Here is a 27,838-nt window from a genome sequence, read left to right as displayed (position 1 = left end):
TGCACAAACCTAGTGAAGCAATGAGAGGGCAATTAGATGTGCACACTGCATTGACTCAGCCCTTAATTATGGGTTTAGTCTTCTCTTAAATAATTTATAGTGCATCGTTCCAATAGGGACTCCAATAATAGTGCATTGTTCCAATAGCACTGCTGATGTCCACTATTTTCCTGGCTGCTGATTATCTCTCTGCATCATGCATGAAAGCTGCTTTTTTGCTGTTGTTTAAAGGCTGGTGACTCCCAATGAACACATGGGGCTGAGGGCTGTGTCCAGTTCTGGGCTCCTCAATTCAGGAGAGATGTTGAGGTGCTGGAACGTGTCCAGAGAAGGGCAACGAAGGTGGTGAGGGGCCTGGAACACAAACCCTATGAGGAGAGGCTGAGGGAGCTGGGGGTGTGCAGCCTGCAGAAGAGGAGGCTCAGGGGGGACCTCATTGCTGGCTACAACTACCTGAACTGAGGCTGTAGCCAGGTGGGGTTGGTCTCTTCTGCCAGGCAACCACCAATAGAACAAGGGGACATAGTCTCAAGTTGTGCCAGGGGATGTCTAGGCTGGATAGGAGGAAGTTGTTGGCAGAGAGAGTGATTGGCATTGGAATGGGCTGCCCAGGGGGGTGGTGGAGTCACCACCCCTGGAGGTGTTCAAGAAAAGCCTGGATGAGGCACTTAGTGCCATGGTCTGGTTGACTGGCTAGGGCTGGGTGCTAGGTTGGACTGGATGATCTTGGAGGTCTCTTCCAACCTGGTTGATTGTGTGATTCTGTGGAGGGTTCAGCTGCAATCTTAGCTCCTGTGTTCCTTGGTGGTCTGGTGCTCAGTGCAATCTCAGCTTTCCAATTTGACCCTTTAACACTATTTTAAAAACTATCAGGAGAAAGGAGCAGAAATGTTACAGGAATTTGAGTTCCCCTGTCCTCAGAGGCTCCTAGTCAGCTGTTTGCATAGAGTAGCTGAGAGGCCCTTGCAAGAAACTTCAACAAGCACAAACTGGTGACCTGCTGGGCACTCAGTTAATCCTTTCATGCTTCTAATAGAGGCTTTTCTTTTCAGCCCAACTGGTTGCCCAGCAGAGTTGATTTTGCTAATGATGATTTCACTTGTTTTCATAGGAGTGAGGAAGGGAAATGATGCCTGTAGACCATAGGGAGAGAAGTGATATGGAAGAAGGCAGTAGAGGACGTGAGGTTGCAGCATTCAGCTATATACACGCTACAGGCTGTGAGATCTGATGCAATGGTGTGAGCTAAGGGCTTGGCTCCTCACTGATCTCAGCAAAGCAGGAGTGTGTCCATATTTGGGCATTTGTCTCGGGTGAGAAGTGGTTAAGATTTGGCTTCCTCAAGCTCTCGGCAACCATGCCTGCCTGCAGAGGCTGTTTCCTTCCTGCACTGCCTCTTGGCATGGAGTAGACAGGGCGGGATTCTGCTGCCATCATCATTCTTGTGCATGGAGAGCTTGTGATTGTCCTATTTGAAGAGCTTGTGAAGTGCATCTCCTGCTGTGTGATGTTACAGGGCCTAACATAAAGGCTGCTGAGGCATATGTTACTTGTCCTAGGTCATCTACCTGGAAAGAGAGGAGCCAGGCTTGTTGTCTTTGAAGGAGGTGCCTTTCTCACGGCAGGGAGGTGTTCTCAAGCTAGCAAAGCTGGGAACAAACAGCTCACCTGTGAGAACCAGCCAGGAGGGGCCTGCTGGCTTCTGTTTGGGTTTTTATGCTTGAGTAAAAGGAGATCTGAGTGCATTAGCTTCCCATTAGAATGTAATTGTGCTGTTTCCCCCTAATCTCTTTGTCATGTATATCTTGTTTTTATTAGCAGCTATCTTCTGTCACTCCTTACAAAGGAGCTGTACAGATCCAGGCAGTAGTTTCCAGACAATGTCTTAGCATGAGAGACATCTTCTGGGTTTTTTTTCCCTTATTGTTTTATAAATCCTATTAAAACCTCCTTTTATATGGACCAGAGATTTTTTTTCATATGGTCTCTCTTAGACCAGCACCCTCTGTGATGATAAAGCTGTAAGAGCTTGCTGTAAGGGGCAGCCTGTAACCCCCACACACAGTGGCATCCAGAAAGGATGGGAAGAGTAGTGTTGGACTTGCCATGCCAGGGTAGTGTTGGACTTGCCATGCCAGGGTAGTGTTGGACTTGCCATGCCAGGGTAGTGTTGGACTTGCCATGCCAGGGTAGTGTTGGACTTGCCATGCCAGGGTAGTGTTGGACTTGCCATGCCAGGGTAGTGTTGGACTTGCCATGCCAGGGTAGTGTTGGACTTACTATGTGAATTGGTATCTGCCAGCACTAAGAACAGAATATTCAGGTCTTCTGCCTTGCAGTGGTGCATGCTCTGCTCTTCAAACAGCACAGTCAAGTTCAGGCACCCAACATGCCTGACCTAGTGAGAGAAAGCAGGCTTCAGTTGGTGTGAATGTCCTGCTTTCAACTAGGACTTAGCTTCTTGGTTGCTATATTTCCCAATGTAACAGGACATCAGTCAGAGCTCACTTTAGGCTTCACTGGTTCCGCAGGGGAAAAACATGGAGCCATTAGGATCAAATACAGGAGGATGGAGAAAATAGTGATGGGGAAGGGCTGTGCCCTCAGGGGTAAAAGATCCCTCTGCTGTTTTGTACAAGCAATTTCTACTTGTACTATCATCATCTTTTTTTTTTCTCCCTCAGAATTTTGTTAGGCTTTGGGTTCTCTCTGAATTTAAGTGCAAGATTATTTTGATTCTCAACGAGAATATTTTCACCTATGTGGAGGGGGGGGGGTGGAAACTTGTTAATTAAATATCATTTTCATCAATGCAACTTGCAAGGGAATAAAAAAAAAAAGGCCCCACCTACTTTCATGAGAAAGGCATAAAGAGAATCATAATCCTGGATTAGGTATCTTTCACTACACACATATAAAAACAACACCGTGTGAAAAGGGGGAAAATATGTATGTATATACACACACACCAAACATACCAATGTGCCTCCAGCACTATTACCAAAGGAATTAACTTTACAAGAAACAGCCACAGCCTGGAAAGAAGCCACTTTTCAAATAAGAGCTGAATAATGAGACTTGTGGTTTCTGAGAACTATGAGAAGGAAGGGTTAATAAACCCATTTGCAGATAAGAATAGGCGATGCTGGGAGATGAGTGAACATCTTGAAGGAGGGGGGGGGGGGGTCACTATTTAAATCACCTCTTCTTTTTTTTTTTTTTCTTTCCCCTCCTCTTTTCTTTTTCCTCCTCTTGGTTAAAAATTGGCTTCCACGAAGAACAACATGTAGGACTAATGTAGTGCTTGAAATCTTCAAAGTGCTGCCAAACACTGCTTCTCTAATCGGCAAGCAACTGTTCTGGGTAGGCAAATCAGGAGTGCAGTCTCCATTTTAGAGAAGGGAAACCAAGGCATAAGAAGGACCAAACTTTCCAAAATGGTCTTTTATTTATTTTTTTTCTCTCTCAGATGGAGTTTTTGCCAGTTTGGTTTGCTGCTTTTTTTTTGTTGTTTTAATATTCAAAATGTAAAGGGTGTTTTGGATGCTTTGGCTTTTTGGTGATGTTCAGCATGGGGACTGGAGTACTGTGTACAGTTCTGGAGCCCCCAGTGCAAGAGGAACATGGAACTGTTGGAGCCAGTCCAGAGGAGGGCTGTGAAGATGCTCAGAGGGCTGCAGCAGCTCTGCTCTGAGGACAGGCTATGAGGGTTGGGGCTCTTCAGTCTGGAGAAGAGAAAGATTCGAGGAGACCTTATGGTGGCCTTGCAGTATCTAAAGGGGGCCTGCAGGAAGGCTGGGGAGGGAATACATACAAGGTCTTGTGATGACAGGGCAAGGGGTAGTGGCTTTGAACTGGAAGAGGGGAGATTTAGGCTAGGTGTTAGGAGGAAGTTCTTTACAGAGAGGGTGCTGAGATACTAATACAGGTTGCCCAGGGAAGCTGTGGCTGCTTCCTCCCTGGAGGTGTTCAAGGCCAGGTTGGATGAGGCCTTGAGCAACCTGCTCTAGTGGGAGGTGTCCCTGCCTATGGCAGGGGGTTGGAGCTGGATTATCCTTGAGGTCCCTTCCAACCTAGCCCATTCTATGAGTGCCTCCAGGATGGCTTACAAAAGCTGCTGAGGTCTCCTGAATTTCACAAGCGTTAAACATGCAAAGCAGCTCGGCAGAGCTCAAACAAGGCAGCAGCAAAGTCACCTCCTTACCTTTCCAAAGGTCATGGCAAGCTGGGCCAGAAGGCAGTTAGCCTACACTGGGGCAAGGAGGATTTCTGAAGAATCTCAACTTCCCCCCACACCACTGAGCTGTGCAATTACAATCTGCTTCAGCTGAGCAGTGTTAGAGGTTATTTCAACCCTACAAGCCCCAGAAAGAGTGTTCAAAAATACTCCAGTGACTGTTTAATCAGTTACTTTTTGGTGAAGATGTCCAGGTAGGCTGGTGCAAGATGCATGCAGACAAAGACCACCCTTGGACATGAACATTCTTTTCCTTAGGTCAGTTGAAAGATCTCAGTTGTGATAGACGTTTCCTTACCAGCTTGATACAGAACAAGTTGGTGGTGCTCTGTATGCTGAGGGTTCAGTTCCAATGCTTGGCAGACCTTGCACTAAGAAGAAATTCCTACTTTAGCTTAAAAAAGAGAAGTGTCCTGGGTAGGGATTGCTTCTGCATAGAAAGAGCATGAACTTTATTATGCAATGGCAATCTTTTCATGAGGTTTTGCTGTGTGCAGGTGTGTCAGATTTGTTATTGTAAACACAGTAGATAGCTACCCAAATAAAAGCTTAGATCCTCTTGCAAACAGACCTGAGTATTGATATCAACTTTATTGTTTCCAGTTGCTGAAGACAACACTTAAACATTGGAGCCAATCTTGGTGGAGCCACAGGAGGAGAGTGCTACTTCTCCTTCCTTGGTTTTAGGTTTTCTTCCATGTCTGTTTTCTATGAAAGTGTTGGGTTTTTTCTTTTTCAAGGAGAGTAAAGTTGCCTAATAAATAGAAGACTTTTATGACCTACTCATTGCACTCTAGCTGCTGGAATTCATCTACATTCAGCTTTACAGAAAGCTGCAAGATGTGCTTAAGGAAATGCAGGGAAGCAATGCTGAAAGGCTGACCTGCCTTTCCTGAACAAGTGTGATGGGACTTGGCTCTAAATTCTCTAGCTCTCTTTTCCCTGTTAGCCACTATAGCCATGCTGCCTTGGGGTTCTCGTCCCCACCTGCTCTATGCCCCAGGGGTGCACCACACTTTCCTTCTGAGGCCAGAAGCCTGTTGATGCCCTGTTATGGAGCAGCATCTGTGAGCAGGAGATTTGGCTCAAAGCCCAGCCTCCGAGCTCCTCCTGCGCTGTGATTTAGATGTAATCTGGGTAACATTGTGAAAGCCATTCCCTCTGCCTCCATTCCCTCTCTTCCCCCTTTCTACACACCCACTCTAAAATTTGGGACTGTGTCACTATGATCCCATGTTGTAAAGCACATCACCTCTGATGTGAAATGCCTGGGGGGGGGACAGCTGGGGACTGCTGCGTGCTACTCATCCTGAATCGCAAGGTTCCCCATTTTGACTTACTTACAGAACATTGCAGTTTAGAGGTTTTATAAACTAACTTTTGAAGGAACCAACCCATTTTCAGGCTAAATATTTAAACCACCTTGAGTGCCTATCAGGTTACTGCTTTCCTTGCTCAACATCTCTAGTTTTAGGCCCCATCTGATACTGTACCAGCACTGCTACTCTAGCTGGTAGCTAAGTAGCTGCAAGCAAACTCAATCTGAGACTTTTTGAGTCTTATTATCTCAGCCATATGAGCTGTGGCTGGGAGCTGACTCCACGCAATGGGAGCAGACTGAGCCTAGATTTGCTGTCCAATCTGCACTCAGATCTCCTCAGAACCCCTGCTTAAAATTCAGGGCTGGAAGGGATTCCCATAGGGAAAGGATGGGAGTGCTGCCTCTGGGCTTAGTGCCCAGCCTGGAGGTGTTCGTGGGGCAGGCAGCACACTCACTTTGCTTGCATTTGAGTGTCAGCATCATCATGGGTGGAAGAGAGCCTTTCTGTGAGATTTTTCTGTTGGGTGGCTGAGCACTGAATGATACCTGCTCATTAATCAGAGAGGTGGTGGCTGGTTTTGTGATGGTTTCCTTGTCTCCTGTCTTCTACTGCAAACCACTTGCATTACTCCTACTTAGTCATTCTTTCTTTTTTACCCATCCTTGGTGGGTTATTGCAGGTGTATGGACAAAAGGGACTCCAACAAAAGACTGCTTGTGCATTGCTAGTTATCCCATGATAATCTTTTACAGAAGTGGCACCCATAAAGGAGGTGGTGAGGCTCCTAGGAAGAGCTTCAGAAGAGTCATTGCTAGTTCCTTAGGATTTGACAAAGCCTGTGGACTGATTGCTTTGCAGAGCAGTCTGATAATGTTTGGCATCATTTTTATGTGCTGACTTCTTGGAGTCATTTTTGCTCATTCCTTTGCTGTGCCTCTCAAAAGTGCTACGTAAGCTGGAGTCTGTCTTTCTGGCTTTATTTTTCAGCAGGTTGATCTATGGAATATACAAATAGGGAGAACTGGGTTGCACTGGTGCTGCTGGAGTTCAAAGGGTAGTGCTGCAGAGAGGTCCCTGCCCAATGCAAAGAGCAGCTCTATGGGCAAGCTGGGTTCCAGGTGGAATTTGTAGGGACATGTGCTGGAACAAAACCATTTGTATGCTGTGTGTCTGATGTCGGGAGCACAAAAACTCTCAGGTGCTGTTAGTCACCCTGCTGATCGCAATCAGTTCCACAGGGCTGCTGTTTCAATGCACTGATGTTCTGCTGCATGCTTTGCAGCTTATGTCAGGGAAGCTTCCTAAACACAGAGCTTGAGGGGTCTTAGGTGAGGTGGTTTGGCAGCCTTTTGAAGTACGTGGCCAGGACTGACTCTGTTGGTTAGTGACTGGGAGTGACTAACTCATGACCACTTCCCTCTCTGTCACATAGGTCTGAACTCTTGCAAATCACCTCCTTGCATCTGAAAGTCAAACTTCTGGGCTGCACCTTACCTTGGACCTCTGGATAACATACATTTGCTGTGTGAGCCCAATGTAACCTGCTGCCTGGGAAAGTCAGCCTTTCGATGCTTTTGGATAGAGGCAGGACTGAGCCTGCAGGCAGGTGCTGCCTGCTGGGGAGTGGTGGAGGACAATCAGCTATCCTGCATGCAGGGGGCTCTCTGGCTTGGTGCAGAGGGGTGCTTTCAGCCTGCCTGGCATGCCTTAGCAAGGGTGCAGCAGTTTGTTCAGACTTTTCTTTTTTCATCATCATTATTATTATTTTTATTTTGTTGTTCTACTGCCATACCAATCTGATTACACCTTCGAGGGATCATCTGCCCCTAAAGCTTAATTAAGGAGCTCTTGTCTGACTCGTCACTGACTCACCTGCCACTGTATGAGCTCATGTCTGACTTGTCCTAGGAAGATAGTGAAATATGTCAGGCTCCTCTGAAACAGACTCATAGAGTCAACCACAGGAGATTTCTATTTCATTGTGCCCCTTACACTGCTGTTGTCTGCTGCAAAGGTGAACAAAAAGAAGCCTGCTCCAGCTTGGTTACATTTATCCAAACTCAGTCGCTTGCCTCTTTTGTGCCTTGAAAAACCAGATGGGGTTTTGCTTGCACAGCTGTAGGTATGTTAGAGTTAATAAAAAAAATAAATTAAAAATTAAATAACCTTTTGAGTTTTGGCTTCAGGCAAAGTAGGTGAAATGATGTGTTTTGGAGATGAATGCTCTTGCAGGAGGCAAGATGTAGCTTGCAGGAGAACATCTGCAACCAATCCATTCTGTATGAGATGGGGCCAAGACTTGTTTGTATCTCAGTACCTGTTTAAACATGTTGTAGCATGGCAAAAAAAAAAAAAAAGAGGGTTTTGAATGCGTTGAGGAAGGGTGGGTAATAAGGGAAAGAGACATCAAGCTGAATGTTTGCTTAATAGCTTTGATTTCTTCATTAAACTTTTAAGCACTTTAATAATTTGATTAGCAGCTTTCAGAGCACTGGAGGAATTTCTCTTGTTATTATCTTTCTTTCTCAAAAGAGAAAAACCCCTGCTGCTCTTGATGCTGCAAAACGAGCTTGTTCTCTGCCCTGAAGCAAATCTAGCAACCGTTTGCTACCTTTGCTTACCTACCCTGAGGACTGTCAGTGGAAGGATGTTCTGTAATGCATTTATCCAAGAGCGTGCAAAGAGTCAATTACCATATTGATACCGTTCTGCCTGGACACCAGAATGCAGTTTCCCAGGCAAATGCTTGCCAGCTACTCCCATCCTCTTTGTTCTCTAAGAACCGAAAGTAGAATGAACATTCAGCAGATTGCAGAGCTCTTTTGCTTGCCTTTAATTGTGCACTTGAAATGCCTCTTTCTGAAGGCCTGTGGCAGCACAGAACAGTTATATGACTCAGGAGCAGCTGAAGTGTTGAGGTTGGTAATAGAGCTGGGAAGCTAGGGGGGACCGTTTTAGGCTGAGCAAGGGAGAGAATGAACACAGTGCTGCAGGAAAGGAGCATGCATCCAGAGTGCTGTTCTGCAAAGAAAGGGTTGTAATGCTACCTGGGTAGTGTTTTCCTAGTGCTTAAATCAACAGGCTGTAGTATTTCGTTGCTGTTGTTATTAAGGAGAGGGTTTTTTAAGTGTTGAGTTTTTACCCTGCCTCTCACAAAATGCTGCTGTGACTCTTCAAAAAGTGCTTGCTTAAGCAAGGCAGCCCTGGTCATGTGCTGGTGTTCTTCAAGGACCCAACAGACAAGTAAATGTGAGGAGCTGCAAGATGCAGAAATGCCTGTTCTCTCTTTGATGCAGACAGGGCTCTTCCATTGTGTCTGTTCATCAGAGTGAGGCTACCTTTCTGTGTATTCATGCACTCGAGTCTCTACTGGCTGCAGTTCTGCTGTTCACTTGTCTTCCCCTGCCAGCTACCAGAAAGTCCTCCTCTGGCTTTTCCTATTCTGGGGGGAGCATTAGGCTCCATTCTGCACAGCACGGACTTGCTAGGTTGCACCTAGGCTGAGAACGGCTGTGGCTGTTTGGTGCTGCAGCAAATGAGGTTCGTTTAGCTCTGGCACATTGCAACTCGAGCATGATAGCTCAGGGGCTGTGCAGACCTGGCTAGGCCATATCTGTACCCTCTTCTCCTGCATGTCACGCCCTGGGTGAGCATGGGGCAAGCAGCAGTTTCTACAGCTGCCCTGTGGGCATGCCTTTAGTAGACCTTGAACAAAAGCACTGGTTGCTTTTGTCTTGCCCTGCAAGGAGTGTCCTGACCCAGAAAGGCAGCCAGGGCTGAGTTTGGGTGCAGGTTTTCTCTCATGCCCCATGCTTAGGACTTCAGATACAAGGGCTTTAGGTGGCCCTCTTATCCTTCTTTGACCATGCTCTACTGGACTACACGAAAAGCCTTATGTGCAATTCGAGTTGCATGACTGAGTCTGTCCTGATGTGTTGGTGACTCATGGAATCTTCCTTTCCTGCCTTTACAGCTGTGTTGCCTGACGGTCTTGAGCAAGAGCAGAGCTCATCTCTGGAGCAATCTTCTCTTGGAGAGAGTTTCCAAAATGGTTGGCTAGTCAAGGTGTTGTTTGCCTGCTTAGGATCTCCCATTCCAAGATCACAGAGGAAGGTGGCCAAAGCCAAATGGTGGAATGACATTATCTCACTCAAGCACTGCTTAACTCAGTTTAATCTCTCTCCTGTGTAAACACCACCTTGTCCCTAGGTTCCTCCAACCACCCCTGTACCACAAATCAAACCCTCTGTTTGCTGTTTCTTTGCATATTGTGATGCAATTATGCCTTCCAGCCTGCTACTGTAATGTGAAAATGAACCCCTCTTGCTTTTGTGAGGACTTCTCAAGGAGCTTGCCCTTTGGATAGGTAGCACATGGAGAAGTGTATGTATCAGCCTGTGTGGGAATGGGGTGTGGGGGTCATTTTGTTGTTTGGTTTTGTTGTGTTTTTTTTTCCCCCCTCGGCTACATGAGCAGCTAAAACCTGTAACCTACAGGAGCTGGAAGCTCCATGCAGAAAATTAGCTTAGGCTGGTGGAAGAGTTGAGATCACATTTTTCTTGGCTAATTAAAGGATTAAATGTGCAGAGACTGAGTGAACCGTCAGTGTGCTAGAGAAGAGAGCCTTTGATGGTTTAATCAGACTTGAGATTAAACAAATTGCATTTAAATAAGAAATATGTGGCAACAGTTACAGTCTATCTGAACCTTTATCTTTTACTGTCCTCCAGGGTCAGGTAGCTGGTGTGCTGTGACTAGAGTTTCTCTTATCAGCTTTCTTCCCAAGTGTGTCTCCTTGGAGTGTTTCAACCTGTTGCTTCCACACTTTATAAAGCTGCCCTTCTGTCTTCTCACCAGGTGTTTTATGCAGAGGAGCTTTGCATGCTACATTACATCATAGATGTAGCATGGTCACATCTCAGTGGGATGTTTTATCACATCTCTGAGCCTATTTAGGGGTTTTCTTTGCACCCTGGTGCTTTGCATCTGCAACTGAACTAAATACTTGCTTCTCTGTGGACTCTACTCTATGGTTCAGTTGCAAAGCTGGTGGATGGAAAGAGACTTTGGGTTATGTCAGTGGCTTAATGGTGTCTTTCTATAAATGGTGGTGGCTGGTAAAATTCTGCAGGGGTAATTAGTTTCTGCAGGTTCAAAGTTCTTGCTTTCTTTGGTACCAGCTGATTGTCTTCGATAAGCTAAGCACACAAAATGGCTTACCAGTGTTAGTTCCAACCATCCTCTCATCACCTTGTTTAGATAGAATGAAATTCAGAGATCCTAAGGGACTGGTTTTAAGTCTTACCTTTGATAGCACTTACAGCGATGCAAGCTCATGAGATTCATGGTTGCTGTTTCAGGGCAAAGCTTGCTATCTGCAGAGGCAGGAATTCATTTGCACAGCATCATGCAGGGCAACAGCACATTCTGTCCATGGAAGCTTTGCACCTTTCTCTGATGCATCATGTATGAGCTGTGAGGAAAAGAGGAGTGTCGGACAGTGTGAGCCAATAACTTTTTCTGATGTTGCAACCCTGTCTTGTTTTACTCTGTTTTGGTTTATTTTTTTAGGGAGGAAGAGGCTTTCCTTTAGCTCCCTCACAATCTTATACAGGCTGAGGGTGGTCTTGGTCACTCTTTCTGTTGGGAAGATGAAGGAAATCACAGGACTGAAACCTGTACAAACAAAAATCTGCTGGGACACCATAATCACACAAAACCATGGCACTACTTACTAATTGGGTGTGGTTGGTTGGGAAATCTGACTTGAAAATTTTGTTTCCCAGGGAACTATTCCTGTTCTCACTGTTATCCAGTAACAAAGACTGCTGCTTGTTTGGGAAAGCAGTTTTGCTTTGAGTAGGATAACAATTTGATCTAGTAGAAGGGGTTGGAATCAAATGATCTTTAAGTTCTCTTCCAACCCAAACCATTTCATGGTTCTCACAAAGGATCTGTGGCTTGAGGTCTTCAGACCTTGCAGTTTGCAAAAGCAGCAGCACAGAGGCAGTGAGGTCTGCAGGGACAAAGAGCTGTTTGGTGTTTTTCTTGGAAAGCCATCTTCAGATTGTGGTCATGAGGACTGGTATCTAAATCCACAATGATTCCTGCTATGTTTCCAGTTAGGTCATGCAGATGACATGATTATCTTTCAGTTATCAAGTGGAATAAATCAGTTGCAAGCTATCTAGAGACTTGCTGTAATCCGTTTCCAATAATTTATAGATCTATAACTGTCACAGAGTGTTTGGGCAGTTATTCCTTATGAGTTTACCTAGCAAGCTTGCTAATTTGCCTATAAAGTGCATCCAGGTCCATGCATGCTTGCTTTTATGCACTTGTGTATTCTTCATGAAGGCAGGCCAAGAATCAGCTAAAGCAGGTGTGGACTCTAAGCCTTTGGTTTCTCCTGTGAGACGCTACTGCATGTCTTCTTTGGTTAGTTGGGATGTGATTGTACCATTCCTCTCTTGGGGAGCAGGAGATGCAAACCTGAAGATTTTGGGTTCTGTAAGAGGAACAAGAAGGACTGCTGCTAACATTTTCCAAACTCCTTGCAAGGCTTCCTCACTTTCTAATGTTGTTCTGCTGAAGAACTGTCTTCCTTTTAGCCACTGCAGGTGTGTAGCTTAGAGATGCTGGAGAGCATGAGGAAAAACTGTAGAATACCCTAAGCTTAGAATAGAATCATAGAATCAGTCAGGGTTGGAAGGGACCACAAGGATCATCTAGTTCCAACCGCCCTGCCATAGGCAGGGACACCCTACCCCAGATCAGCCTGGCCAGAGCTTGGGATGGGCTTGTGCTTTCTAGCAGAGAAGATGCCACAGCATCAGTGTCACTAGCTGCCTGGAGGCAAGATGCTGGTTTCTGGAGCTGGGGACATCTCAATAGCTGCAGTGGCAATGCTGCATGTTCCTCAGCTTGGCTCTTGACAAGCTGTTTCCCATAGTATATAGGGAAATCAAGGTCTCAGTTCAGGAAGGCACATGAGAGTGCATAACCTCTAGCACGTGAATGTACCCTATGAAATCCATTGGGTTCTGTTGGAGTCAGCAAGGCTGCTCCCATCCTTAAAGGTAGGCATCTGCTTAAACACCTTGCTGAATCTTGTCTTGACTTTGAAAGTAGGCTCAGGAGAAACCACATAAGTTGACTTGACTCAAAGACTGTGCTTAGCTAGGTCATTGAAGATGGAAGGAGAGGGCTCAGAGGGAGGGGGAGGATCTGGATGAAACAGAGATCCCAGAACTTTGCAAATGCTGGCATTAGCTAGAGACTTGTTCTTGTCTGACTTTCTTGCCAGGCATCCTGAGATCTAAATTGTATGAATAAAAGGTTTAAAGGTTTGAGTTAGTCACCATTCATCTTAAGTATGTTGGACCTGCTTTTGTGTTTTATTGATTTCTCTTAGATCTGAGTTACTACCTCTGTGTTCTCTGTAAAACTTGCTTAGTTACAGGTGATTGGGTTTTTTCTTTCCTAATCCTTATGTTTTCTCTGTGACTCAGATCTAGAGTATGGACTAATTTGGCCAGGAAATCCAGAAGACAGAGGGATGTTTGCTGAAATTAGGTGGGTTTGGACTCCTTTTTCTAGGAGGAAGAGAGGAGAGGGCCCATATCAAGGGGTATTCATGCAGAGGAAGAAAATGTGTCCCTGCTTGGGCACTGCATGTCAGTTTGTTGCCTCAATCACCATTGTAGCCTGAAAAGCTTTGCTGACTTTTCACTTTAATTATCAATGAAACGTTCTGCAAGCAGGAGAACAATATTTGCATAGATGTAATTCTGGAAACTGAGTGTAATGTGATCAGGAAATGGGACAGGCCCTGGCTGTTAGCATGGAAGAAACTTGCTGGTACCTGCACTTTGTTTCAAATGTAATAAGATCTGACTCAGGAAAGTTTCCTGGACGTTAACAGAGAAAACTCAATGCCCTTTTGGCAAGGGACTGTTGCTAACCTTTCTGCACAGGAACAAAAGAGACCTTGCAAATTCCTAAAGCTGTTCTGAAAGGGCTGCTCATAGTACACTGAAGATCTAGAGGAAAATGGTCTTCCTTGGAGCAGAAAGGTGCAGGGAGGGGTGGTGTGTGTGTGTGTGTGTGTTCAGGACTTTCTTTTTCTGAGCTGGCAGCCAAGGAACAAGGAGCTTGTATGCTCTGCCAGTGTAATCTCAGCGAGAAGACATGATGCTACTTGCAAGGTATGCACAAGACAAGACCAGAGGCGCCGCAGTGCTTGATTACTGTCAAGGGCTCAGTCGGAACTTGCCTTTGCTCTTTGGCCTGCAGCATTTATGTAGAAATTGGGGAGGCTGCTGCTTGCTTCCAAAGCTTTGCCTTGATGGGTCCTGCCCACATCTTAGGCTGGGAGGAAAAAGGGGGGGGGGGGGGGGGGGGGGGGGGCGGCTCAGAGCCTATGAAGTAAACAGGAAAATTACTCACCTTAATGATGCGTTTCACTGGCACTGCCATTTCGTGAGTCTCAGATTGAGTATTCTGTCTTTCCTTCCATCACCTCCCATAGATGCTATTAATGTTTTATGAGAAGGGTGAAGTGTTGAGGCATTTGTACTTTCCCTCAGGTGGGGGAAAGCAAGGTGAATAGGATAAGAAGGGGATCACCTTTTTCCATTGGAGCTGTTCAATCTTTGAGAGTGCACCTACAGAAGAGTGCTCATCAACAGACTTGGCTGGTGGCTCCTTGTGCCATTGCAGCATTTCAACTCATAGTTGAGATCCCTGGCTTCCCAGATAGCTGCCAGCTCTGCTCCATGGGGTGCAATGACTGATTGCCCACTTGAGACACCTTGGAATGGTTCTGTGATTGGTAATAGCACAATATTGAAGCAGATAAACCCGGACAAGAAAATAGCAACACAGTCATTAACCTGCTCAGACTGCTGAGTCCTCTGTAGAGGCTGTGCCTTGATCCTGCCTGGGAAAGACCTAATGTGTCTAGGGTGTGGAATTTAGCATAGGTAACAAAACCAGTGTTTCACAGGGGGTGCTGTTAGATGCTTTTGTGTTTTCCAGGCTGGGCTGTGATGTCCCAGAGCTCTCACAGTGACTCTGTTCTGTATTTCTGGATGGAAACTGGGTGAAGAACAGAGCTACAGAGAGCCATGTTGGAGTGCCCTGAGCAGGGCAGAGTTTCAGGATCTGATGGTGTATGTTGCACCATGTGAGGAGATAGCTCAGGCAGACCTGCCAGCTTTCCCTCTGGATGAATGTTGCTGAAAACAGCCCCCCTTGAAGTACATCTGGCATCCCTCACTTGTGTTGAACTACATTATCTGGAGATGCCATGCAGTTTGTGTTGGTGATGTGATCACCAGCAGGATTGTTGTTGGGCCATCTGGAATGAGTAGGGAAGCTGATCCTTCACATGAGTTATGAGGGAATGAAAGAAGGATCTCTTATAGCCATGTACACAAGATCTAGTAGGTAACAGAAGTCCAACTATGCCTGCAGTAGCACTTCAGGAAGGCAAGAAAAAAAGTACAAATCATCTCTATGTGAACTTCTTTGGGGGTTCTTTTGAGTCTGGATTTAAACTCTAAGAAGCAAACAGGAATGAAAATATCTGGGCAAATGTGTTAAGGATGAGAGGCCAAAAGACATAAAACCTGAGTTTTAGTTTCAAATCACCTGCATTGGCCTGTCAGAGTCTGCAAGGCACAGCTTGTATCTTCTCTGCGCCTTTCAGTTACCCATCTGGGAAGAAAGACCCACACTTGGCACACACACTCTTACCCTTGCAATATGCTGTCCCTGTGGCATTCTGCAAAGGGACCAGCCCATTGGCAAGAGACAGAATTTGGGTGGAAATCTGTCACCATCCAGCTAAGTGTCCTGCTTTCCAGGGTGTTGAATGCTTGGTGCTGTCGGTGGCAGAGTGCCTGCTACCTCTGGATCTGCTTCTGCCCCTAAATTGCAGGCTTGGGATGTCGCTGATTGAAAAGACTACATTGCCAGAACAGCTTTGCTGTTTTCTTTTTGGTGTGTTTTGGTTTGTTTCGGAGGGGGTGTGGGGGGGTTGGAGGGTGGTAGTGGTGGGTGGGCTTTTGTTTGGGTTTTTTGTGAGGGTTGGGTTTTTGGTTTGGGTTTTTTTGTTTGTTGTTGGGGTTTTTTTTGGGGGGGGGGAGGGGGTGTTTTGTGTCGTCTCATCCAGCTTGGATGAGCTTCCCTCTACTCTAACAGATGCTGTACTATTTTCTCCTGAGATACTAATGAAATCCTCTTGTTTGCAGATGAGGGAACTAAAAAATGTTGGAGTTAGATTTTACTTGTCCCTTGCTTGCTTCTCTTGATTGGTCAGTTGGTGTGGAACTATTTGAACCTGTGATTGTATCCAAAGCTGCTGAGAACCCAAAGCCTGTGTCTATTCCGTAGGGGCTGTAAGGATTGATTTGTGTGTCTGGGGCTCTCACCCATGACTCATGTTGATGAAACCAGGTTAGATTTGATGGGCACAGGCTTATTTTGGAGAGCTTCAGGGGTTTTTTTTTGTTTTGACATTTGCTTATCTTAAATGAACATGCACAGGAAAAAAAAATCAGTAGGGACATCCTTTGTGTTCTGCTGTAGTTCTTCCTGCTTATGGTTGAGTTCATCACCCTGTGACTTTCAGCAGGGGACAGAAGCGACTGGGAGATGCACTAAAAGTTGGTGTCTAATTACTCCAGACAATGCTTCCTTTGGCTGGTTACAGTTTTGGAGTTTGGCTGATAGGATGGCACATGCTGGAACATGTGGACTTGAAACAAGTGGAATCTGGAAGGCTAATAGGAAACAAACATTAGCCTTTCTCTTTGTCTAAACTTGAGACAGATGATTGTAAGGAGGTTTAATCCCCCACACCAAACTAGGAAGAGGTTTGAAATAGCTAACTTGGGCTTTCCTTAAAGCATTCCATGAGCAGAACAGATTCTGTTTTCAGTATCTGAGGCTGAGGGACATGTGTCAGGAGCAATATGGGTTGGGGTGAGTTTGCTGTCAGGAACCTGAATATGTTCTTTCCTGTTCATTGCTGGAGTCCTTTATAAGAAAATGTTGGTTTCCTTCAAGAGGCCAATTGGCTTAGACCTTTCTTAAGTCCAGGTTGGCATCACAAATGCCTGTACACAGATGCATACTGACTCAAGCAGGTGGTGGTTAACAGCACTGCTAGAAGTGAGGCAGGTGCTGAAGCCTTTTTTGCTAGATCAAGTCTTGGAGGCTTTTACACAGTGGATGTGTTCTGATGTGCTGAGTTGAATTGCCTGAAATGACTACTGCTGATTATGTCAGTGTCTAGCTCATGCAACCCTGTGTCATACTAATGGACTCAACTGGATGTAAGCAAATGTGTAGAAGCACATGTGTGTGTTTTATGGAGATGCAAGTACTTGTAACTTCACTGTAGCTAGGAGGATGCAAAACAGTTGACTGCCTTTGAGGATACTGTGGGCTATGAAAGGTGGCAAGAAATGCAATGGAATTTTTTCATGGAACTGTTATCATTTAAAAACTTCTGGTAGGATTTTATTTGTTCAATGTTCAGCAACTGAAGCAGACGTGGTGTTTGGTGTTGTTTTTTTTTCCCAGATCCATTTTAAACTAATATTTTAGTTTAACTTTGTTCATTTGATATTCTTCCAAAACCTAACGTTCCATAGTCTTCAGGTGAGTTTGAGGTAGAATGACAGTGGACTCCTTACAGCGTGTGTTTGTTAATGTCATGTCATCTCTGGTAGTCAAACAGGCTGTTTATGTTGTGCATTTGTAATGCAAAAGTCTCTTGGAGACCTAGATCTCAACTTGAGAGGCAGAGAGTCGAACAGGATGAAAAGAGTCTGTGTACAGCCCTTACAGGGCAAAAAAAATAACAGAACACAATGATTGGAGCATGACAATGCAGCATGAGAGCCCGTTCATGGGAGGCTGCAAATCAAGGCTAAAGAAAATGTCCTTTGAGGAAGCAGATGCCACACAGTGTTTTTTACTGATGGCCTGCAAATTGTCCACGTTACTGTCAGTTGATTGGCAGAGCTTACGAAACTGTCACAGGGGTATGCAGTCGCAAGCTGGGGAGATGCTCCCATCCCCTGGAAACCAGCCCAGCCTCCAGAACCTCATGTGCTTGGCAAATGCTTTGGCCAGTTAGATTGCATTAGTAGGAACTGCACTAGGATTGAGATGAATCTCAGGTGTTTAGTTTACCTGTGTAAGCTTAGGTTTGCAGGAAGGTATCTGAGACTTGGAGTAAAAACAAAATTAATGCTCCCTGTGGCAGTTAGTTACTCATGTGAAAACTCCCAAGCTTTGGAACACAGGATCCCACCATCGGCGGGCACCTACTGTGACCCATGGGGGAAGATACTCAGCGTTGGCTCAGCTTTGGCTTTCAGCATATTTACTCTCTTTTCATACCTGCACGTTTCTGGTGCAAAGTAATCTATCAGAAATGCAAATGAGTAGACATTGTTACTGTTGAAAGCTTATTTGGTACTACTGAAATTTCAGCTTAGAAACTGGCCGTGATACACCAGCAGAATGGGAGCTGGGTACACAAGGTACCAGCTTGTACCCAAGGTTCATTTGACTGCAGGAGTCTGCTGGGTTCAGCTTTTAAACAAAGATGTGTCAAAAAGATTTAAAAAAAAAATAAAATAGACCAGCAAAGGAAGAAAACTTAACCAAACCAGATAGTAAAGCTTTCCTTTACAGCCATCACTCTGACCCAAATATATCTATGCAATATATTTCACAGCTTGCCTCTGAAATTTTCCATGAGAGTTAAACAGGATTTTTTTTTTCCCCTATCTAGTTTGGGTTGGTTGGTTTGTTTTTGTGGTGGTGGTGTTTTCTTTTTGGTGACAATGGTGGTGGTTTTTGGTGATTCATTTTTAATTGTTTTCAAGACTAAGAGATCTTAATTTGTGGACAAAGTGAATCTGTAGATGTGAAATCGAAATGTAAAAGCTCCTGAATGCAAAGGTTTCAAAATGATAGCTGTAGTAGTGTGGGAAATAATGGGAAAACACGAGTGTTATTTCCTTATCATTGTGGCTTTGCTGGCAGAGTTAGGTAGGAATATTCCTAATGCAAGGGAAAGCCTTTTGATTAAAGTAGTTTTGAATGAAAAATCTCTGGGGAGCCTCCAGCGAGATGCTGCTGAAGTATTATCACATGAATGAAGGAGATCATTTTCCTAAAGATGGGAGAATCTAACAGATGCTCTAAATTCAGTGTTTTGGGGGATTTCAGGAAGTCTTCTACAGCATAACCAGTTCTGTATGTTCTGCTTCTCAGCCTGCTTCTGCACTCCCTCTTGAGCTGGGCTGCATGGCTGGGGGTAGGTGTTTGTGTCGGTTGTTGGTAGAGGACCGGATGGGAGCATAGTAAAGAGGAAATTGCCGTAGTACAGAGGAAGTTGCAGGACTTTTTCCGGGAAGGGGATAACGGATAGCTGACTTGCCCCACCAGGGCAAGATGAGCACGCAGCTCCGCAGCTGCTCTCCCTTTGCATCGCTCCACAGTGCGGCACAGGAGCTGCGCCGAGGGCAACCGTCCCCTTGCAGCGGCTGAGTGGGCAGCAGAGTGAGTCCCCCGAACCCCTGCCCGTGGGCAGAGCCCCGCGGATGGCCGCGGCCGGGGGAATAGGGGCTGCGAGCAGAGAGGACTGGCGCAGAGCACACAGGCTACGGTGTCTCCTCGATGGTTCTCCCTGCCGCCCCCCCCCCCTTCCTCGCTTACCTAAGCAGGTCAACACACACATACATATATATATATATATATATATATATATATATACACTTTTAAAATCTTCGCCCGCCCGCCGCCACTTCGCAGCGGCGCAGCATCAGCTGCGGCTGACCCCGGTCCGGCGCTGGGCGCGCCGCCCGCCGCGGGCAGCTTGGTGCTGCACCGCCACGCTCCTCCCCGCTTCTCCCGTTTCTCTTGCGGTTTTGGCGGCGCTGCCTGTCCCCACGCAGCTCGTGGGTCGCGTTCCACCCCCACCTCCCCTTCCACTCCTCTTCGCGCTGCTGGCCAGGGGGGACTCGGGGCCCACCTGCCTGATGTCAACATGTCGGAGGGCGAGGCCGGGGAGGAATGTGCCGCTCCCAGCCCGGCGCAGGTAATTAATCCCTGCGACTGACAGGTGGCAACAGGCGGCCTTTGGCTGCTGCTGCCGGGGAAAAGCGCTCGGAGGGAGGATTTGAACAGCTCAGCAGCACCGTTCGTGCGCGGCGGCCCAGGCGCGGGGACGGGCAGGGGGCAGAGGAGCCTGAAAATGAAGTGTCTGAGTCTCCGCACATGCGGACACCCGTATATGAGTCGCTGCCCTTCCCCAAGAGGGGAAAGCGAGTGACGTGGGTTTTTCCCCTTTCCCTCGGGGTGGAGAAGCTTGGTTAATGTCTGCAAAGCAGCCGTCCGGGCTGGTCGTTGCGTGGCGGTTTCCCCTGCGAAGGATGGCGGTGGAGTCGCTGGCCCTGCAGAGCTGTAGAAGATATGTAGACGTGGTGCCTAGAGACACGTTTTAGTGGAGGACCTGGGCGTGTTTGATCAATGATTGGGCTCAATGATCCCCAGAGTCTTTTCCAGCCCAAGTGATTCTATGGGATGCAGGTGGGCTGGGAGATAGAGATTGTTGTGTGTGGCAGACCTGTAGGTACCTCAGGTTTGAAGATTGCTAGACCAGTCAGTCACACGTGCAGTTTGATTGTCTGCTACATCTGCTAAAAGCAAGCTGTCTGCTTTCCTTTGGAGTCTGAGATAGAGGACTTCAGACTAAAGCTATAGCAAGTCATAGAATCACCCAGGTTGGAAGAGACCTCCAAGATCATCCAGTCCAGCCTAGCACCCAGCCCTAGCCAGTCAATGAGGCCATGGCACTAAGTGCCTCATCCAGGCTTTGCTTGAACACCTCCAGGGATGGTGCCTCCACCACCTCCCTGGGCAGCCCATTCCAATGCCAATCACTCTCTCTGGCAACAACTTCCTCCTAACATCCACCCTAGACCTCCCCTGGCACAACTTGAGGCTGTGTCCCCTTGTTCTGTTGCTGGTTGTCTGGGAGAAGAGGCCAACCCCACGTGGCTACAGCCTCCCTTCAGGTAGTTGTAGCCAGCAACAAGGTCAGCCCTGAGCCTCCTCTTCTGCAGGCTGCACACCCCCAGCTCCCTCAGCCTCTCCTCATAGGGTTTGTGTTCCAGACCCCTCACCAGCTTTGTCGCCCTTCTCTGGACACGTTCCAGCTACTAAGCAGTAGTACTTAATAGTGCTAAGGTTATGCTGGACTGAATGTTCAATCTGCCAGGAGACATCCATGTCCACAGCATCCCTGTTAAAGCTCCCTTGGGGTTTACCCACTGAGTGCCCTTTTGATCTAAGTTAGTTCCTAACTCTGTGTGTAGACACACACACAGAGAATCATAGAATCATGTATGTGGTGTGTCCCTCATGCCTCTGAGAGGTTTTTTTTAATGAATGAAAAGTTCAACAAAGCAAAACCCATTTAAGGTGCATGCATAAATCTCAATTTTTATTTTTAGTAAGTAACTTAATTTCTTCCTACTGTTTCTCCCCCTCCCCCCAAATGAATAAACTTTATGCAGGTAATTTTCTACCTCTTTGTGACTCTCCTTATTCTTACCTATGAATACTTTGCAAGTAAGCATTGCTTTCCCACTCTTCTAACCTGCTCATTTTATCCCCTCGGAGTTAGCTTGACAGAGAAGAAAGCATAGCTGACTGATGGCTTTGAAAATGTCAAATAAAATTAATCTAGTGTTTAACTGATTTCAGCTAAAACGTGACTACTTGAAAGAAGTTTGCAAAACATTTGAAAGACCTGTTCCTAGCAGAGGAGTCTTGTGAAGCTGTCATGCCGTAAGCCAACCTCTGGGATCACCTTCAAGTTGACAGCCATCAGCATTCACAGAGCAGATTGAACCCTGCTCCTTTTAAAGACTTAGTGGCCGTAATCCCTCGGTTTGATCAAGACAGTAAAGCAGGCATTAGAGGTAGATTTCCACTGATGCATTTCACTGCATCGGAGTTTTGCAGGGGAATTGAAGGTTTGTTGAGAAGTCATTGCAGCTTGTATGGCACCAAGTGCTTACTTCCAGGAGATTTCTGTCCTTTCTAGCAAAAGCTCTCTTTTGGGGAGGTAAAAAGTGTTTTGCTTTCTCCTTTAAATCCCTTTGTTGACACATTTTCCGGAGAAGGAGCTTGCTGAGAAATCAGACAGGTGTTGCCTGATGGTAGCTGGCATGTGTGTATTGTGATACTGAATTACCAGCCAGGATGCCAAGAGTGGGTAATAGAGTACGTCTGTGCAGGCAGGTGGGGAGAGGGCAGAGCTGCAGGCACTGGAATGTTTTTTTCTTTCCTCTTGAAACACATTATTAAACAAAAAGCTAAATTCACTACTGTTCTTAGCAGTCTATTGAAATCTGCTGATTTGGACAAGGCAGGCAGGACTCGACCCTCAAAAGTCTGAGTCAAAGCTCTTTCCCCTCTCTCTTAGTTGGATAACACATCACCAGGCTCCACTCTTGTTTTAAATAATGTTGTGGTCCAAGTGTCTGGTAGAAGTGGTGTTTGTACTCCTCAGGCTCTTGATGTAACTTTTGTTCTGCTGCTAGATAATGACTTCTGTAATCTAGCTAACTGATAGGCCTGTTGATTGGGTCAAGCTCATTTTTGGTATTGTGGCTTCTAGTTTTGGGTGGTTTACTCAGGCAAGTAAATAGAAGTACATCAGTTAACAGTCCTTCTGGGAATTGTTCTCATGATTTACTCCTCATACAATGAGCATAGCAAAATGGTGGGTAGGGATCCTGCAAGATGGGATGGTTTGGGGATCACTGGAGAGAGGCAGTTGTTCCAAGAGTGGTGACCTTAGCTTGCAGGCACTCTCTGAAGGCACAGACAGCTCCTGCCTCGGGTTTTGTTTCTGAAGCTTATTTGCTTTGAAATCTATCTACAATATCCTGTCTTGCTCCGTGGATATAGCAATTATCACTGATCCAGTACGAAGCCACCATGACCTAGTTGTTCACATCTATTTATGCCAATAGATGGCTGGGCATCAGGTTACCCACGGTTGCAGCAAAGTTGGCAGAGTGGGAAACTCAAGCCCCTTACTGTCTGACAGCAGGTAGCCCGTGGACAGATTTACACTGGTGTTAAATGACCTGCTGCTCGGCGATTACATGCTCGCAGGCAGCCATCCCTGGGGTAGATGTGAAATTGTGGCTGTGTGCCACGTCCCCAAGCCTTGCATACTGCCTGTGAGGTTTGAACTGTTGCAATCAGGTGACAGAAAGGTGACACAACCTTCCTGCTGTCTTGTCTGACTCTCTGTTAGGCGTTCTTGCTTGCCTCCCTGTCACTGACCACATCCCAGAGCAGAGGTGGGCTCCTCTTTCTCGTGTGTCCGCCCTGTGTTTTAGGGACACACATTACTTTGTTGGACACTCTTGTTCATCGTAATCTGTTGTCTCTTGGCCGTTTGCTTTCTGTGTGTTTCAGATGGGTTGTAGACAAAGGCTTCTGATAGTTTGAGTGCTGCTGGGTGGACAACAAACAGATCCCTTCCTTTGCAGAGGGGCCACACTGTTGGATCTGAAGCCTTGCTATTCACACTGGTGTTGGGCATCTCTCCTATCTTTTCAGAAGCAGTGTTTTTTTTACTGTTGGTTTATTCCCCCCCCCCCCCCCCCCTTTCTTGTAACCCCAGGTTTCTGTCTTTGAAGGAATTACACACAAAATTACAGCCAACACCAGCACTCCTGATCCGTGACCAAGGGGTGTGTATCTCCTTCCATTTGTTCAGCCCTCCAAATGCCTGCGGACGGTGGATGCTGTGGCTCCTGGGGTGCGCTCTGCCCTCCTTGCACCGTCGCGCTTCCGTATTTACGCTTTTCTTTCAGCCCATTGCCTTTGGGTGCCCAATTTCTTTATGCTTCAGTAATGTTAAGGCATCCAAGCAATTAGCTGGCTTTTTGAGATTTTTGAGGCTTTCTGTCCTTGAAACATTCACAATGCTATCAGCAAACTGGCGTGCTGAGGGGAAACAATGCTTTCTAAACTCTCTTCCTCCTTCCGATATCAGCGATTCTTTTCCTACCTCTTGCGATGAAAACACAGCAGTGAGCTCAGCCTTACCTTCAGCAAGGAATTGCTTTTTAATTAAAAAACAATACTGAATTTCAGGTTTAAAAAGCTGTATGATATAAATCACCATCTAGATCTGTTTCACAACTACTTCTCTCTCTTTTTTTTTGTCATTGTTTGGCTTGTTCCCCATTTCCGCGGGCTGGGTAAATCCTTTGTGGGTTTAATCTCTACCCTGCAGGCACATAAAATACATTGCACAATTTGGCCTTTGCATTTTAAAGATTTCTTTCTTTTTCTTTCTGATTTTTTTTTCTGCCCCCCTCCCCCCCCCCCCGCTTCCTCCACCTTAGCTTAAGTACCTGTAGCATCTTCTCTGCCATACTGAAGGGTGGGTTTGAGTAAGAAGAAAAAGGACCAGCTTGGCTTATTTTTAATCCCTCTCTCCTCCCCTGTGTCTCTCCCAACTTTGTTTTTCCCCTATGTTAGCAATGTGTATGGTTTGAAATGCAAATAATCCCTGAATATCACTAACTAATCCTTCTGCTGCCACCTCACGTGCCACCCACCTATGCATGCTCCAGCTCTTCCCATCCTGCCAGGGTGGATGGCTAAGTCGTGCTCTCAACTGGTATGAACCTGTTGGTGCTCTCTTTGAACAGTTGGAACTGTGCTTGCCACACTCTTTTTGGGAAAACAGCTACCTTGAGGCTTTCACTTTTCTTTCTCTGCAGTACTGAAGAGATGGAAGGGGGGAAATGCTAGCAATTCCTGTGGGTTACGTGGCTGGAGTTACTCTGCATTTGTGAACATCTGAGCACTAGGAGAAAACTGAATGGAGCACTGGAGGTGGAGTACTGATGAAGACTGCCGTGTTTTGAAAGATCCTTGCACAGCAGAAGAGACTGGAGCATCTCCTTCATGGAGGACATCCAGAAAAACAGTTACATAGTGCTGAACCATGGTTTCCTTGCAACCCTTCCTGCTAAGTGCATTTTTCAGTGTTTTAACAGAAAACAAAGCCCATGCCTTGATGTTTTGCTGAGTAAAGGTTTCCAGATGTGAACACATGGCACTAGTGGGAAACATCTTAAAAGAGAGAATCTAATACACTTCAAATTGCCACAGTGAATAAGAGCATCTTGTTCTGCCTCAGGTTTTCATTGCCATTGCATGGTCACAACTTCCCTTTTGAAGTCAGCTGCTGGGTTGTGTACTAGGTTTCACCATGGACCTGGTGTTTGGGTTCTTCAACTCTTATGACCTTTGATTACTTCAAAATAATTTCATTTTTTTTTACCCCTGTTGTGGACATAATACTTTGAGTTTAGGATTGTGGAGATTGCTGCAAAAGTGGTTAGTTGACAACTGAAGTGTCATGTTTGGTACAATTCCCAAGCTGGTCAGGGTCTTGCTTTCGTACACTGTTCTATTTCAAGGTTCATAGTTTTCTTTCATCCCACTGCAAATGCAGGAGGGCTTCTTACAAAACAGGATGAAGGACTTTGTGTGTGGTTTGCAGTGTTTCCAGGATTACAGGGTACTGTGAAAAGAATAATGCCTGTTTTGTAAGGCAGGTATTGTGTGTTCCTTGGAAGAGAAATAAAGACTGTATTTGTTCCTGTAAGAGTGGTGTCCTTTAGCTGAAAGTTTCTGCCTTTGGGGAAACTAAAATATAGATTTATACTCTGATATTCTAGAGCAGGTAAAAGTCCAGGGGTTTTGCTACCTTTCTGGAAGCGTGGCTGTTGTGTGAACAGATGCAATGCACATAGAGTAGCTGGTGCAGTCAGTTGTGTGTGCAAACCTATCTCCATCTTTCTGGTGTGCCTCCACTTCTCGCTGACTGTTCTGACCTGCTCTTGCTCTTTTTTCCCATCCAGTATTCCACCGAACTGAAAAAGCTGTATTGCCAGATTGCCAAAACATGTCCCATCCAGATTAAAGTGATGACCCCACCACCCCAGGGAGCTGTTATCAGAGCTATGCCAGTCTACAAGAAAGCTGAACATGTCACCGAAGTGGTCAAACGCTGCCCAAACCATGAGCTGAGCCGGGAGTTCAACGAAGGTAAGGAGGGCAATGCTTTGCTGGCAGTGCCTCTCCAAAGCTGCTTGGCTGAGTGGCCAGTGTGGGGATTTGGCATCAGCTTCACAGCAAACCTGCTGGAAGCAGACCTCCCTGCTGCAACATCTTGTGCAGCTTTTTATTTCCTGTGCTTAGCAAAACACTTCAAGCTACACTTTTAACTGTCCCTGTGCAAGCATGTCCTTGGTAAGAAAGTACTGACATAAACCTGATGCCTGCCCAGGTTGGATGGATGTCTGTCCCATGGCAGGCAATGCCCTTCTGGCAGCCTCTCCCTGCTCTGCTTTTGCTCCCGCAATGCAAAGCAGCTGTTCTTATGCTCAGGAATGAGCTTCCACGTTGCTGGAACAGGGATCTAGTAACAGGATGCAATATCATCTCCAGTCCTTAATCCACACCTCAAAGACAGAGGGGCTGTTTATCTCTAGCAGGACAACATTAAGTGCCAGCATCAACTGTAGGCAACCTTTCTGTAGATCCAGTGCGACCAATTCAGTATTAATGTTTCAATCTTTTGCTTGCTTCTCTGCATGCTAGTGAAGGAGCAGCTGTTTTAAAAACATCCTGGGGTTTTCTGCAAACTCATGGGCTGGGCTCTGGTTTTGCCTTGGCCACTTAAGTTCACATAAGTTCAGATGAGCACATGTTTTTATTCTACATGTATTATTTCTCTCCTGTTGTAAAAAAAAGAAGTCTACTTGGTGTAAGTTAGAAGGATGTCTTAGGAGCCTGGATCCCTTTGCTGGTTTCAGTGCAACCAGCTAGACAAACCCCACCAAAAGCAGGAAGGACTTGGGAGTGTAAAATAGTAGAGTGAGACAGTTCTTCAGAATGGGTTTTCATATTAGAAAATGCTTCTCTGGCAGACCTATACTTTTTGGTGGGTGGGATCTGGTTCAGTAATGGAGTTCTAAGAAAGAAAAAAACAAACCCCCTCTATATTCTTATTCTGAAATAATTCTCTAGAAGTACACAGAACACAAACCAAATTCCTTAACAGATTTCTCAGAAATTAGCTGTATAGTGTAGAAACACTGAAGAAAATCTGCAGGAAGGAAACAGTCTTTTTAGTTATTAGAGAGAGGTCTAGACACAGAAGATAATGTTCCCCGCTGCTGCTGTAAGCAAATGTGACTGATTTTGCTCTTGTTTCTTTTTTAACTCTTACGAGTTGACCATTAATTATACATGTATTTCTCTTGCTGCTTGAATCTCTTCTTAGCTCCTTAGGAACAAGACTAATGGGACAGAACAGAAAAAGGGCTAGTCATTGATGGGGAAAAGAGTAGGAATTGAGACTTGAAGGAATTTGTTGTGTAGTGGAAGGGGGGGAAAAAAGGCTTTCACCTGGTGTGAAAAATCCACATGGAGTTATCCACTGGAAGAGTTGCTGTGAGCTGCAGTTTAGCTAATATTTGGATCTGGGATCTTGGGAAGTCCATGTTTGCTTTAGCTCACAGGTGTCTAGCACAAGCTTGAGGAAGTTTGTGTTGCCTTTATCTGCACCCTGTGAAGGGATGTTTTAAGGGCTGGAAGGCAGGCATGTCCTCTGATAGACTTCTGGGGTCAGTTGTGCAAGTTGGAAGATGGAAGATCTTGTTACCCTGTGCGTGACTTCACTGAACAATGTCTCTTGTTTTCTGTCTCCTTATCCTTGCAGGGCAGATTGCACCTCCCAGTCACCTGATCAGGGTGGAAGGGAACAGCCATGCCCAGTATGTAGAAGACCCCATCACCGGGAGGCAAAGCGTGCTGGTCCCCTACGAGCCACCCCAGGTATGTTGTGAGTTTAGGGTGGCTGCATCTCAGCAAACAAAGAGGTGGGGGTTGTAACTGTAGTGAAAGGAATTGGGGTACTGTGTTCTCTCCATCCTCAGTACATCTTTTTTTCCTCGCTGTGAGAAATGAGCTTTTCATCACCCTCTTTGTGCCTTGGAGGAAGGAGTTCTTCATTTCCTCAAAGAAAGCTATGTGGGGGGGCCTATGTTGAGCTAGGCTGATCATAGCACAGCTGTGGAAGTACAAGAGGAGAGGCAGGGAAAAGCCCAACTTGCCATCCACCATCTCCTCTGCTCATGCT

At 46.0% G+C, this 27,838-nt stretch overlaps 1 protein-coding gene across 17 annotated transcripts in view; it reads left to right on the top strand.

Annotated features, from left to right (window-relative positions):
- The window catches only part of TP63 (tumor protein p63), a 176,752-nt gene that overhangs the window by 130,043 nt on the left and 18,871 nt on the right, over positions 1-27,838 (top strand). For all 17 annotated transcript variants that reach the window (XM_064165625.1, XM_064165626.1, XM_064165627.1 and 14 more), the window contains 2 exons: positions 25,554-25,740; positions 27,419-27,534. In XM_064165625.1, coding sequence (XP_064021695.1) covers positions 25,554-25,740; positions 27,419-27,534 — 303 coding nt within the window. The remainder of the gene's footprint in view (positions 1-25,553; positions 25,741-27,418; positions 27,535-27,838) is intronic.

The sequence above is a fragment of the Pogoniulus pusillus genome, chromosome 26 (assembly GCF_015220805.1).
Source record: "Pogoniulus pusillus isolate bPogPus1 chromosome 26, bPogPus1.pri, whole genome shotgun sequence".
Lineage (NCBI taxonomy): Eukaryota > Metazoa > Chordata > Aves > Piciformes > Lybiidae > Pogoniulus > Pogoniulus pusillus.
The sequence above is the reverse complement of the archived record's forward strand: the minus strand, read 5'-3'. Positions and strand labels throughout refer to the sequence as shown.